General features: G+C 58.5%; 1 protein-coding gene across 1 annotated transcript in view; it reads left to right on the plus strand.

Moving 5' to 3' along the window:
* The window catches only part of GLP1R (glucagon like peptide 1 receptor), a 35,571-nt gene extending 22,241 nt beyond the window's left edge, over positions 1-13,330 (plus strand). The window contains exons 7-13 of the mRNA XM_069488321.1: positions 794-953; positions 5,414-5,474; positions 6,051-6,120; positions 6,241-6,329; positions 6,680-6,818; positions 7,673-7,714; positions 13,163-13,330. Coding sequence (XP_069344422.1) covers positions 794-953; positions 5,414-5,474; positions 6,051-6,120; positions 6,241-6,329; positions 6,680-6,818; positions 7,673-7,714; positions 13,163-13,330 — 729 coding nt within the window. The remainder of the gene's footprint in view (positions 1-793; positions 954-5,413; positions 5,475-6,050; positions 6,121-6,240; positions 6,330-6,679; positions 6,819-7,672; positions 7,715-13,162) is intronic.
* Positions 13,331-14,839: the final 1,509 nt, after the last annotated feature.

A 14,839-nucleotide genomic window follows, 5' to 3' on the forward strand; every position in this document is an offset into this window, starting at 1 on the left:
GTCCAGCCCTGGCCCTCAGGGAGCCCCTGCCCTGGTGGGAGAGGCAGTCCACCTTGGGGTCCTCCCATTCTGGTGGGAAAGGCAGCCCACCAGGTGACCTTCCAGTCTGAAGAGAGAGGCAGTCTACCCGGGAGGCTCCAGTCTAAGGGAGGAGACGCTGCCTTAGGGAGTTCCCAGTCTTTGGAGACAGACCTGGGTTTGAATCCCAGCTCTGCCACTTACTGGCTGTAGAATTTGGGGCAAGTCACTTCACTTCTCTGAGGCTCAGTTTTCTCACCTGAATGGAGACAATATTACTTTCAATGAGCTAAAGCAGATCAGATTCTCGGCATTAGCCCTGGCCAGAAGATGTGAGCTCTCTGGTCCCACATTAACCATGGCAGAATAGCAGCTGGGGCAGGACAGGAAGGTTATCAAGAGAGGCAATGAGGTGGCCGGGCACAGTGGCTCATGCCTGTAATCCCCGCCCTTTGGGAGGCTGAGGTGGGAGGATTGCTCAAGCCCAGGAGTTTGAGACCAGCCTGGGCAACATAGTGAGACCCCATCTCTACAAAACTTTTTAAAAGTTAGCCAGGCATGGTGGTGCATGCCTATACTCCCAGCTGCTTGGGAGGCTGAGGCAGGAGGATCGCTTGAGCCCAGGAAGTTGAGGCTGCAGTGAGCTGTGATCAGGCCACTGCACTCCAGCCTGGGTGACAGAGCAGGACCCTGTCTCAAAAAAAAATAAAAATAAAAAATAAAGAGGTGGGGGGCTAGAGCTGTTGTCCCCAAGAGACCCTTCCTCTGCCCCCAGGACTCTCTGGGTTGCCGCCTGGTGTTCCTGCTCATGCAGTACTGCGTGGCGGCCAATTACTACTGGCTCCTGGTGGAAGGCGTCTACCTGTACACACTGCTGGCCCTCTCGGTCTTCTCCGAGCAGCGTGTCTTCAGGCTCTATGTGAGCATCGGCTGGGGTAAGGCCTTGTGTCACCCACCCTGGACCTGTGGCATGGAGGCAGGAGACCCTGACCTCTCCTTCAACTTGTTACTCAGAACATAACTGCTGGGCCAAGGGGTGGGGTCCACTGGATGACCCCACCCTGGGCACAGGACCCCTGCCCATGGCTGCTAAGGCACTGCAGGGGTATGGTCCCCCCTCTTTGCATAACTCTCCTCCATTAATAGAAGCCTCCACCCCCGTCTGGCCAAATATCACCCCCTTCCACTGTCATGCTCACCATCAGAGGTCATGGCACTGTCCTCAAATGCCCCTGCTCCTAAGGCCATACGGGGACAGAGCCCTATACCCAGTCCCGGGCTGCCCAAGGCCTGGAGGGAAATGGTGAGTCCTGGGCCTCCAGGTGGGGACGGGTGAGAGGGTGGGGCGAGGGCGGGGGGGGGGGGGGCTGATGCTCTGTCACGTGATGAGGAAGGGGGGCTCAGAGGAGAGCCACGCCTATGTGGCAGGGCAGGGCGACTAGAGGCCACAGAAAGGGGTGGGCCGCAGATGTGCCTGGAGCCCAGCTGGAAATGTTCTAGCCAAAAAAGTTTGCCAAGAACCATCGTGTCTTTTTTTTTTGCTGGAACATTTCTGGTTGTGCTTCTGCCTCTCGCCACGTGGGGTTCTGACAAGGGGCAGGGGTGGGTTGGGCAGGAGGCTGGGATCCCCTGCACGACCGGGAAAGCAGAGGCAGCAGGTTCTCCGGGGGGTGCCCACAGGCACCCACCCAGATTGCAGGCAGAGGACAGGCCCTGCCCCGGGCCCTCCCTAATCGGCCACTGAACCTGCGGCTCCCTGTCCCCCACCACCCCGCCTGCCACTCGTCCATCACTCCCCTCCCCCGTCATTCTCCTACGTAGGCTGCTCTGACCACTGCTGCCCCCGTGTCCAGGGACTTCCCACGTCAGTTGCAGCCAGACTCCTCCCTCAACATCCCCTTCTTCCCCGATTCTGCTCCTGCCTCTGAGCCCTTGTGAGGCTGTTCACGCAGGAACTTTCCTGAAGCATCCTTCCCACACCAGGCTGCCAGATGCCTCCTGAGGAAGCTGCCCCAGGCCCCGGCCCTCACGGCTCTGTGCTCTCTGGCCCTCTCAGCCCGCTGTCCCCTGCCCTTGCACTTCATTCATTTTTGTTGGTGTTCCTCAGCCACCCTGCACTTACAGCCCCCTGGGAGAAGAGTAGCTCTGAGGAGGTTTTAATGAGATCCATGTCTTGAGAAAGGGTCCGGGACGGAAAGGCAGGGCAGGCCCTGGAACCCAGGCGTCCTGACTCCCAGCCAGCCTCGCACAGTTTCTGGCCTGGGCCAAGCAGGCACGGGAGGGCAGGTGGGCCCGGCTCCTGCACACGGATCCTGGACCCTCCCCTTCCTCCTCCTCCCCCACCACCCAGCCCCTCTACTTGGCCTCCGCCCCCGCCCCCAGGCTTCTTCCTCCTGCGGGGGCAGCTGGGGAGCCCTCAGCTCACTAGGGGCAGGGTGGAGACAGGCCAGCTAGGAGAGTCCGGGAACGCTGTCTTTAGGTCCCGGATGGTGTCTGTCCATTCTGGGAAATGGCATCAGCGCTGTTAGTGCCTGTCACCATGGCAACCCAAGGGCAGGAACAATCACGGGGACAGTGTGATGTGTGCAGAGGAGGGGGGTGGTTGGTTGGGGGTTGGTGGGTACACACAGTGCCCTGAGGTCTCTGACGGGGAGTTGCGGGCTGGGGGTGCCAGTCTCCTCCTGCCACCTCACACCCTAGCTCAGGCTCAGGGTCTGTGGGAGCACAAGGGCGGGACCCAGGGGACACCCTCGTCCAATAAGAACACCCTTTTCTTGAGGAATTGGGATGGGAGAGAGAGAAACAGGAGGACAAGGACAAATTCACAGATTTCTGAGAGCTCAGTCGTGATGCCAGGAGGCTTTGCTCAAGTTGGGGTGCTTGGGAAACAACTTTTAGCTCCATGTGCAAGTAGAAGAATTAGAATTGGGACTCTGACAAGGTTGGGGGAGCCCCTGAAAGGCACGGCAGTCGGTGCCCCTAGAAACCCACCATGGGGAGGCTGCGCGGGGCAGGGGCGGGGAGGCGAGTGAGGGACGAGGGAATCATTACTTCCCAAGCCGGTTCTGTGTGTCTTAATTTGAGCTTATTTTCTCTAGCCTGTCTTGCTGGTTTTCTAAATGGGAGAAAGACGAAGCCAGCAGGTAGTGTGTAATGTTTGCACGTGGCAGGGCTGTGCCTGTGGGGTTTTTTGTTTGTTTTTTTTTTTAAAAAAGCCCTTGTTAAAGAAACACTGATAGGTGAATGAAACTCACCAGGACTGACTGATAACACGAGTGAGCTCCCGGGTCCTGGAGCAGGATCTCAGAGAGAAGGGACAGCAGGTGGCTGGGGAGGCCTAGGGAGGAGGTTTCTGGGTGTGTGTGCGGCTTAGGGAACTGGCATTTTCTTGCCTAGAGAGCTTCCCTTCCCTCACTGATACACTGGCCCACCCTCCCTCATCCATTCATTCCACTCTCACCGAGCATCTTCCACGGGGCAGGGCCTGTGCCGTGTGCTGGGGCCTTTGGGGGTCATCCCGTTCCTCGTCCCGTCTCGGGAAGGCCTGTTCCGAAAGCACTGCAGAGGCGGGGAGGTCTGGTCTGTGTGAAAATAAACAGGCCGGGAGAGGGCTAGCTGCCGAGGAATGCGGCCTGGGAGAGGGCTAGCTGCCGAGGAATGCGGCCGGCTGGGAGCTTCTTTGCTTCCTCCCTCCCCCGCCTCTGCCCTGGCGCCAAGCACCGGAGTGTCCCCTTGCTGCCCTGAGTGGACATCGGTGTGCTGTGGTAATGCTGGCGATGGTGACAGGGAAGGCTCTGACGTGGTTCTGCCCTGGAAATGTGCTCCTGGGGGAGACCCCCGAAAGCCACACACACACACACACACACACACACACACGGACCACTCACCGCACGCAGACACGCAGACACGCAGACACGCAGACGTCTGTCTACGCACCCTGGACACTCGCATCTCCGGTGCTGAGGGAGGCGCCAGGGAGACCGGCGTGGGGAGAGTTGGTGCAGGAAGCCACCGGAGTGGTCGCAGTGGGCGTGGGGTTGCAGCCCTGGATTCTAGCCCCGCGGGTGCCCTTCTGATTGGATCCATCTGCTCATCCGTCACGTGAGGGTGGACAATCCGATTCTAAATCGACCTGCACAGACTGAGCTCTCAAGGGGAGCCGGCTCTGCGGCTCTGCTGGGGAGTGAGGCCTGGGCCCGACCCTCCAGGACCAGAAACCAGTTGTGTTAGTTATCTGCGGCCGCGTAGCAAGCCCAAAACTTAGCTGCTTAAAATAATAAACAATTATTATCTCACAGTTTCTGTGGTCAGGAATCTGGGTCCGACTTAGCTGCGTACCTCTGGCCCAGGATCTCTGACGGGTCGGCCAAGCCGTCCACCGGGATGGGTGGCATCTCGAGGCTTAGCTGGGGTGGAGAAGCCGCTTCCAAGCTCGCTCCCGAGGCCCGGGGTGGAGAAGCTGCTTCCAAGCTGGCTTCCGAGGCCGTCGGCTGCACGGCCCAGCCCCTGCTGGCTGCTGGCTGGAGGCCTCCGTTCCTTGCCGAGCGCCCTCGTGATGGGACAAGTGGTTCCCCCGGATCAAGTGACATGAGAGAGAGGGAGAGAGCTCACGCCATGCCACAGTGTCTTTCCTGCCCTAATCTCGGAAGTGACGTGCCATCACTTCTGCCATATGTTGTCGGTCACACAAGCCAACCCTGGCAGCACGTGGACTACATGAGGGCATGGAAGCCAGGAGGTGGGGATCGTGGGAGGGGTCACCTGAGAGGCTGTCTTCACGCCCTCAAGTCCCAGCCAAGTGGAAGTGTCGTGGTAGCTAGTGTTACTGCAGGCTGCCGTGGGCAGTGAGTTGGCCTGTTGGCTCCAGGGAGAGTTCCCGTCTCTATTCCGGGCTTCTGCCCAGCCCAACTTGCAGGAGCAGGGGGCAGGGAACAGACCACTGAAGGGGAGTCCCGAGCCGGAGGGGGCTGGCTGAGACTGAGACGGGCTCGTGGGCTGAGGCGAGGGAGGAGAAGGGCACCAGAGAGTGCTCCTGCTCCCCACTTCATGCAGCACGCCCTGCCCCCTGCATGACCCCATCCCTCTGCCACTCAGGTGTCTGTGCCCTGGTGTCTCAGCCAGGCCCCTGAGGGCCAGTCCTGACACTGTGCTTGGCACTCGGGAGGGCCAGACAGCTGAGGACCCCTCTCTAAGGCAGAGTCCGGGGAGTCATTGTGGGGTTCCTGCTGTCTCTGCTCTCCCAGGCACCCGGACCAACCTGGAAACCGTGGTTTGGGGCAGGCAAGGAGCAGGGTTGGGTGTGAGGGGCCCGGGGCAGGGAGAGGCCTCTGGGTGTGTGGGCGGTGGCTCCAGCCTGCCAGCCCTCTCCCCTCTCTCTTTCCCTCTCTCCTCCCAGGCGTTCCCCTGCTGTTTGTTGTCCCCTGGGGCATTGTCAAGTACCTCTATGAGGATGAGGGGTGAGTGTCCCGCTCCCAGGAGGTGGGTGTGCTGAGGTCCCCATCCTCAAAGCCCATGGGATTCCTTGGCCCCTGGGGCATGTGGCTCCCACCTGTTGGGAGGATAAACAGAGGGACCAGGACTTTACCATACGAATTTATTATAGTTCTCTAACCTCCCCTCCCTGCCCGGGCTCCTGCCCTGCCGTGGGATTGCATGATGACAAATGGTGCTGGCTCTGTGGGGTACATGGTGCCCTCCTGCAGGTTTTCCTGTAATATCTGCAAGTGACATGTTTCTGTTATGGTGTGTGTGATGCTGGGTACACACATGGCTGTTCTAGGTCTGTAGAACCTTGTTTGGAGGCTGTGTATGTCTGGGTGTGACTGTGTGTGGGACTGTGTGTGTGTGTTTGTGGCTGTGCACTTGGAAGGTTGTGCCTGGATCGGTGGGACTGGTTACTGTGTAGCTCCTGGTGGCTGTGTGCGTGGTGCTCAACATGCCCACGTGTTCTGGCGGGCACTTGTGCCTGAGCCGTGAGCCGGGGTCTCTGCAAGTCCAGCTGGATGCGTATGTGCCTCTCCCTCCCTCCCCAGCTGCTGGACCAGGAACTCGAACATGAATTACTGGCTCATCATCCGGCTGCCCATTCTCTTTGCCATCGGGGTGAGTGACGGAGTGTGGGGGCGGGCGGTGCGGGGAGCTGCGGGAGGCCGGGGCTGGTGTCTGGGGAAGGACTGGGGAAGAGCTAGAGGGTCCCCAGCCTCCTGCCTATCTGCCCCACAGGTGAACTTCCTCATCTTTGTCCGGGTCATCTGCATCGTGGTGTCCAAACTGAAAGCCAATCTCATGTGCAAGACGGACATCAAATGCAGGTGACATAACTGAGCTGGCTTCACTGGGGCCCCTCGGCTCATCCTTCCAGCAGAGAGAGGGAGATCCTGGGGTGCTTAGCTTGGAGCCATGTGCTACCCTCTTCTCCCACCTGGGCCTGGCCTGGAACCCCCAATCCTTGCCTTCACCCTGTCCCTGGGCAGCCCCTGGGTGTCTGGGGGTCTTACCTCTCTTCCTTCCCTCCAGGCAGCCTATCCCAGGGTATTTGGGGTGGGAGGACATCTGTGTCCCAGGTGCCAGAGCCTGATAGGAAGGGGAGAGTATGGAAAGCGGAGAAGGGTCCATGGGAGAGGTCCAGAATGACTCCAGAGGTCTCTGCTCTGCCCCCCAGACTTGCCAAGTCCACGCTGACACTCATCCCTCTGCTGGGGACCCATGAGGTCATCTTTGCCTTCGTGATGGACGAGCATGCCCGGGGGACCCTGCGCTTCATCAAGCTGTTCACAGAGCTCTCCTTCACCTCCTTCCAGGTGACCTCATGGCTGGGAGCACTTGCTCTCCAAGTGTGAGCGTGGGGGTGGGGCAGACACCAGCCTGCATCATGCAGATGGGACAGACGGGCAGGCTGAGAACTGGGGGACTGACCCCTGCCTAAGGTCACTTGGTTGGAGCAGAGCCAGAACTAGTGTCCCCCGGTGTCCCAAGTCTTCTCTGTAAGTCCCTGGGACGAGAAGCCTTCCTGGATCTATCCCTGGCACCCGGCCTGGCATCAGCTGCCGTCTACTGGGTGGCGGGCACCCTGCCAGGTGCTTTGCACACATTGTGCATTTAATCTCACAGAACCCAGGAGATGTGCAGGATTACCCCCATTTTACAGGGGGGAAACTGAGGCTCAAAGATGTGAAAATAGGATTTACAGGGTCACATAGTTTCAAAACAAAGAACTGATCCTCCCCACTGGCATTAGAGGATGGTACGGGCATGTGAAAATATAAGAAACTGGTTCCAGAGCCTCAAGAGTGTTATGGGGTTCCTACAGCATGCGGGCTCACGTGTGTGCATTTATATACATGTGCAGGCGCACACACACAGAGAACACAGCTCTGAAGCGTGAGGTCTCCTGAGTGGACCAATGGGGCTGGGTGGGGAATGTTCTCTGCGGGTAAAGTTGGGGTACTTCATGGGGTCAGGCCTCCTCAGGCGAGGGTGTTCTAGAACTTTTGCAGTATCTGAGCAAGGGACCTTCTTTTTCCTGCAGAAAGGGAATGAGACAGAGCCTGCTGCCCCAGCAGACCCGGGGGTTGAGGAGGGGGATGTGGGGATGGAGCCCCTGCAGGGCACCTACCTCCCAGTTCCTCCCTGCTGACGTGGCTCTTCTTCCCAGGGGCTGATGGTGGCCATCTTATACTGCTTTGTCAACAACGAGGTAAGGTCTGGGGAGGGAAGGGGACCCTGGTGGGCTGCTGCCATTGGCTAGTCCTAGTGCAGTGGCCTCCCGTCAGTGCTTCCAGTTGAAATCCTACCCGCCCCACTCAGACACTAGAGTTGAGGGGGCGTCGTGCCCATGGATGGTTTTCTGTACATAGGTCTCTCTCTCTCTCACACGCACACACGCACACGTGTGCACACATACCCTAACGGTACATGAGCTCGGGGAAGGCCCCGTCTCGTGTTAAAGGGTCCCGAGTGAATTACTGGGTGGCGGGGACTGTCTGTTACAAAGTGATTCTACACACGCATGCCCCAGCCACATGGCCTCCCGCTTGGGGCTTTAATAATTACTGTCACATGTAATGATTACCCTCATGCCCCACCTGAAAAAAACCTTGCCAAAATTCTGATTTCAATATTCTCGTCTTTCACACGTGAGAGCACGGCCCTCAGCACCCTGTGGGACGGGAGAAGATCAGAGAGTAAGAATCCTGCCCCAGCTTTGGGAACAGTGGCAGAGCCAGGATTCCAATCAATTCTGACTTGGAGAAGAAAGCACCCTGTTCTTGAGTACACAGGCAGGCGCCCTGGTCCCCTGTGGGACAGGGGACGTATTCCTCCGGGGGCTTTCTGGTGCTGGGGTCGGCCCTCAGCACCCTGTGGGACGGGAGAAGGGGGTCCTTGCTGGCCCCCTGCCCTCTCCCACAGACTCTAGCAGGGCGCAGGCCGCCCTCTGCTCTCTGAGACAGTCAGCTTCTGGGGGGGTCACCTGGGAAAGGCCCCTTCCTCCCCGGTGCCCAGCATTGTGCTGGAGCAGAGCAGGAGCACCTTCCAAGCCATCAAACTGAATGTCACAAATACCACAGCACCCACTTCCCCCAAATTCCTTCCAGCAGGGGAAACAAAAAGTGGTAAGGGCAGCTTACCTCTTGGGGAAGTGTCCCCACGAGAATTAACCCAGCAGGAGGAGGGTGTCGGCAACCTCCACCCCACAGTCCGGGAGGACATTGAGGACTTTAACTCCATTCAGGCCCAGATGAGGGTTTTCAGCCATAGGGCTGGGGCTCGGGTGACGCAGGAACTCTGGTCCTCAAAGACCCAGGGCTCTTCGTGTGTCTTCTGAGTCACTGAGCCTGGAATCCCAGAGCTCAGAGATCTTAGCGTCAGTGTGTAAATACAGACGTGTCTTTTCTATGGGTGTGGGGGACACAAAGGGGACAGGGGGCAGGCACCTGAGTATTTCATGGAGCTGTGAGATGGCTCAAATAGGTAATGTGATGTACCAGGAAAGACACAGAGCTGCAGGCTTCGGCATCAGATTTCTGCTCTGATTTAGGCCCCATCGCTTCATGAGCTGTGTGGCTTTGGGTCAGTTACATGCCCACGCTGAACCTCAGTTTCCTCATCTACAAGGTGGGGGTAGTAATGCCTACCTATGAGATTCCCATGAGGACTGAGTGAGGTAAAGTCTGAAGAAGGTGGAAAAGGGGAACAGAAAACAGACCCCTCCTTCAGAGTGGGGTGCTGAGGCACACCCCAGCTCCTCACAGCTGCTGCTTGGCGGGAAGAGACACGCACCCCATCTCCAGACACTCAGCAAGCAGCTACTTAGACATCATTCCAGCATCCAGTGATTCCCAGAGGCCCTGGCCTGGGAGCTCTCAGAGGATGCTACAGAGAAAGTGGAGCTGGGCCAAAAGGAGGGGAGGGGGTTCCCCTGTCCCTGAGGCCTCCTCCGGCCTCCCCTGTGCTGGCTTCTTATGGGAAGGATGGGCCTGGAGCACGTGGCCTTCAGATCTCTAAAAGGCAGGAAACCAACATCTCCTACGTGCTTATTGTACGTAAGGTACGCAAGTGTTTTATTACACCCAGTGCCGTGCAGCAGATGGTAGCCCAATCTACAGATGGGAAAAGTAAGGCTCAGCAAAGCGACATGAATAGCCCCAATCAGTAGCTAGAAGGCTTCAGAGCTGGTGGGCTGGCGCCAGGTGGGGGTGGGGATCCCACTAAGGCCTCGGGGCAGCCAGGGCTGGGGGGTAGAGGCAGTGCCAGGCAGAGAGTGGCCTATACGTGGGATTCTAGCTCTGCTCCTATGGGCCAGTCTCAGAGGGCCTGGCAGGCTCATCTGAAGGGTGGGCCGGGGAAGGAGGGAAGGGGCCACACCCAACAGCCTAGACCCACGGGAGGCAGCAGGACGTAGCAGCCTTAGCTCTCCCCGACGGCTGAGTCCTCATAAAGAACTTCTTAAAAACTGAAGCTGAGCCCTGCGGGGCAGCCTCCGTTCAGGAATTGTCCTAAGCCAGCCCTGAGCCCTGCTGCTTCATGTTCCAGCCCAGTGGTGAGCCGAGAACATGTATCCCGGTGGGGATGAGGAGCAAAGGCCCCTGGGGACAGACTGAGGCTCCCTACTGCCACCTTGTCCTCTCAGTCCCTAAGGCCCCATTTCCCACCTCTCTCTCCTCTATCCTCAAAGCCACGCTGTGGCAACACACTCACCCAGCCCTACTTGCATGCCCAGGCACCCAGTCACCTCCCTCCTTGCCTGCCACCCCTGCTGGCTCGCCTTTGCGAGCGGGGAGGGACGGGCACACATCCCTGCTCTGTCCTTAGCAAGGAACTTGGCCCCAAATCGCCAGAGCTGCGTGTCTCTGACCAGGCCTGGCTGCAGGCCCCGAGTGGCCTCTCCCCTCGGGCTCTCCCGGGCTTGTGCTGTGGGGTCCAGGAGACCTCACTAAGAGGGCTGGAGACCCCATCTCCTTTCAGCGCACCGCCTGGTTCCTTTAAACCCACCCGGAAACTGCTCACACCCTGGCTCCTCCAGGCACAAGGACAGACATGTCACTGTCACTGGGCCACAAAAGACACATGTGGCTCCCAGGCTGAGGCCTCTGTCCACAAGAGCTGTTCTCCAGACCCAAGGTTGCTATGGCAATGCCAGGTACTTGTGACCCGAGGAGAAAAGATGGCCTGGACGTTGGTCTTGTGTGACTGCCAAGGCCTGCACCAGCTGCTGGTGGGTGGGGGTGGGGACAGGGAGGGGAGGCCTGGGGTGGCTTTGCTGGAGCTGGTGTCTGAAGCCAAAGTGAGGTGACTTGTGAGCCCTGAATGCTGGCCCGGTTCTGCCACCGCGAAGCTGTGTGACCGGGCAAGTCACTTTGGCCCCCTTGCCTCTGTCTCTTCAACTGTAAGTGTGGGTGAACGCACTTTCCCAGTTCACCCCAAATCCCGAGCCCGGCGTGGTGCCTGCCAGAGCGGGTACTTGCGGCGCTGCAGACCTGGAGGGCAGGGTGAGGGGACATCGGACAGTGAGGAAGATGCTCGTGGGTCTGCGTGCTGGGCTAGGTGTCCAGGACCCGTGCTGCTGGCTTGGCTGTGTCATTTTCATAACTGAGAAGCAGCAGGAACCAATGTTAGATGCTCATTTATATACTTGTTCATTCATTTGGCTCATTTAGAACACATGTATTGAGCACCTGCTGTGTGCCGGGCACTGTGCGAGGCGCAGGGACACTGGGATGAGGAAGATGTGGCCCTGGCCCTTGAGGTGCTCCAGCCGAGTGGGCAGGAGGCACAGCCAGGGGCAGGCCGGACCTCTGTGAGCCACGCAGGCAGGAGGCCTCGGGTCAGGAGCCGGCGCTGGAGTCAGGCTTGGTCCAGGCTCAAATCCTGGCTGAGAGGCCTGGGGAAGTGCGTGAACACTGCGCCTCGGTTTCCTCGCCTTTAAGGGTGGGACAGAAACAGGAGCTACTTTGCAGGGTTGATGTGAAAGTTAAAACATAATCACTGGAAAATGCCGGACATATAGCGAGTGCCCAATAAATGGTGGGTTTCAAGGACGATTGTGATTATAGGGGCCACAGCAGAGGCTCAAGAAAAGTGCTGAGGAAGTTGGGGGCAGAAGGGGACACCGAGTGTCAGCCCTCTGGGAAGACCTGTGGGTGTCCCTGAGACCTCTTTAGTCTCTGAGATGGCTTCCCATGCGCTTGCCTCAGTTTACCATCTTTCTCCACCCTTTCCTTAGCGGGAGGGCTGTGAGCCAAGATTGGCCTCCCTGCCGCTGCACAAGCAGGGACTGTCATCAGTCTGGGGTGCCCCCATCCCAGCTGTCAGCACGCGCTCCTCGCCCACTCAGTGGCGCAGTGAGCTGGCACGGAGCAGGGGGGGCCCAGGTGGGGTGGGCTTGGCCTCCTTCCCTCCCTCCCCGGGCTTGGGCTCGTGACGCTGGGGCTGGCAGGCAGGCTCTGGGCCATGTCAGCTCTACTCCGCACAGAAAAAGTTCTTTTAAGGGATGGCATGCCGCCATGGCAGGCAGCTGGCTGGGCTTAGCTAGATGGATGACAAAGGAGGAGCAGAGCAGGGTTGTTTGCACAGGGGCCGGTGGGGGGATTGGCAGGGAGCCCCTTACCCACCGCTGCTGGCAGCCGGCCCTCCTGGGGACATGGCCTGGGGGGAAGAGCCCCCGGGCCACAGACTCTGGTGGGAAGACTGGGGGGCCAGGGTGGGGGACGTCAAAGAAGCTCTGGAAAGCAAACTTCTGGCAACATCACCCAGAAGGGCAGTCCAGACCCCTCAGCACAAGCTCTGCAGGTTCCAGCAGCTTCCCTGGGGACCAGAGTCGCTGGCCATCACCAGGAGCCCCAGCATTGCCACACACCCTCCAGGGATTGGGGCTTTGCGATATTGTTTGGATTTGTATTAATATCCTTCTGCCCCAACAATCTGGTGCCCGAGTATCAGCCTGCTTGAGAAGGCTTTTCCTGATGGGGAGGGTAGAGTCCAGCACAGCAGGGATTGGAGTTGACCAAGTCCCCTCACGGTCCCTGGTCATCGTGGACTCCCTGCGCAGGGACAGTGGAGAAGCCCCGCCCATGCCCTGCCTGCTCTCCCCCTGCCCTGCTGCTGCTGCTGCTGCTGTTCTCGGCTCTTTCCTTCCCGCCACCCTCCCTGTGAGGTGCTGGGCCCGAATAGAAGCCCCTGGGGAGTTAGCAGGGTCTGCGGTGGGCAACGGCAGATTAGGGGTGCTGTCCCCGCTCTCAGTCATCCGAGCTGGAATGGGGAGAGTGCGCTCTGAAGTCAGGCTCTCTCATCCTCCTCTTCTCCCCCCACCTCCTGTCCCCCCCGCCCCACGTTGCTCCCTCACTCTCCTTCCGTTAAGTAGCGCCGTGATGGATTGTAAAAGGTACTTAGCTGAATCACAGAGTTTAGAGATGGAAGAGACCCATTAGGTCATCAAGCCCATCTCTCTCCTGAGGAGATGCAGAAAATAGGAGACAACAATAAACAATTTTATTGGGATATTAATTTAGGCGCCCGAAGGCCTTGACTTGTGTCTCTTAATATAATGCAGTGGATTTTTCCCTTCCCCACTAATGCAATAACGGGGCCATTCTGTGGGCAGTTGGTTTGCATGATGGCTCTTGTTCCCCTCCTTTCCCCGTGGAAGGTCCAGATGGAGTTTCGGAAGAGCTGGGAGCGCTGGCGGCTGGAGCACTTGCACATCCAGAGGGACAGCAGCATGAAGCCCCTCAAGTGTCCCAACAGCAGCCTGAGCAGCGGGGCCACCGTGAGCAGCAGCGTGTACTCAGCTACCTGCCAGGCGTCCTGCAGCTAAGGCTTCAGTGCCCGCCCGCCGTGGCCCTCGCTGCTGGCTGGGCAGCCATCGCAGGTGGGAGAGACCCTCCAGGGACAGGGAAGGAAGGGTCACATGCACATGTACATCTCTGCTTTCCTTCCCCAGACCCACAGACAGGCAAATGGGCAATGCCCCTGGGACCATGGGCACATTTTCTCAGAGGAGAAGCAGCCTGCTAATTTGATCACGGCGGTGGGAGGAGAGGGGAAAACGATCGCTGTGAAAATGAGGATTTCTTCCCCTGAAGCTGCAAGGCCCCTGGGCTTGCCCTAGACAGAGCAGCAAGTCAACCTCAGACTCACACGCAAGGTCAACGGCTCATTATTGGGACTGGGCCTTGCCAGAGGGGGTGGTTCGGAAAGAGGCCCATATAACCTCAGCCAAACGCAGGGCTGGGGTAATGGGAGCCCACTCTGCCCTTGTCAGCTGGGCCACCACCCTCGTCTGCCTCCTCTTTGTATGTCTGGGGTGCTTGTTTCCCCGTCTTGCCCTCTCCTGTCACCACCCAGTTTCTCCTTGGGGGGCTTCATTTGGGCCACCGCCAGCAGCCTTTTCTGGAAGGGGCTGTGGGTGGTGTTGAGAATGAGCATTGAGAAGACTTTCTTTGTGGGTGCCCACTTCTGCCCTGGGTATTTGAGTTGCTCTGGGGCCTGTTTCTGCTGTGCCCAGGGAACCAGGGCTGGCCTACCACCAAGGAGCCCAGCTCTGCGTGTGAGCTCCCAACTCTGTTTTAAAGATGTTGAGGAACCCTCTGGGGTTCATCTGGGGGCACTTTGGGAATGTCCGCACAGTAGGTGTAGGTTACCTGCCACTGCTAGGAACCCAGAGGGCCAATAGGCCCATCGCCTCCACCTCTCCATGGAAATACCTTCTGTCTGTGACCAGATTCTGTATCTTGAATGGGGGGGTTGGCTGCTCCCCCCAACTTAAGGGGATGTGACCAAGAAGAGACTCTCCTGGGGAAACCAGCTGTCCCCATCGTTACCATGGAGGCAGGCTCTCCCACCTGAGAGCTTGTATATACTTTATTCACTTTCCCTTCTTGCTGTGAATAGTCTGTATGTGTAACGTGCAGTTCTGATTTCTCCCACCTGATGGAAACAAGAACTAAATCACGGCCGTTGTGATGTTGTTTCGGGGAGTGGGGTAGTAATTGATCTGACTCACCCACACGTTGAGCTGATTAAAGCTTGCCCCGCCTCCAGCCTCCTCCCATACATAGTGAGCAGCAGAAAGGCTGGAGGGGAAAACCTGTCAATCCTGCCCCCAGCCATGGTGAGAAAGGAGCCACCCCACTGCAGAGCCCCAGACAAAAGAGGGACGGCCACCCAGGGAAGGCTGGCATTGAGTCCATGGATGCAAAGGAAGTTTCCAGAGCAGGAGAGAACTCTCCGGTGTCGGGACCTCCCGGGAGGGCAGAGGGAGAGGCTTCAGATGGATTCCTTTATGAGTCCATCTCTCCTTCCTCCTTTGTAAATGGCGGGGAGC

The sequence above is a fragment of the Eulemur rufifrons genome, chromosome 15 (genome assembly GCF_041146395.1).
Source record: "Eulemur rufifrons isolate Redbay chromosome 15, OSU_ERuf_1, whole genome shotgun sequence".
NCBI lineage: Eukaryota > Metazoa > Chordata > Mammalia > Primates > Lemuridae > Eulemur > Eulemur rufifrons.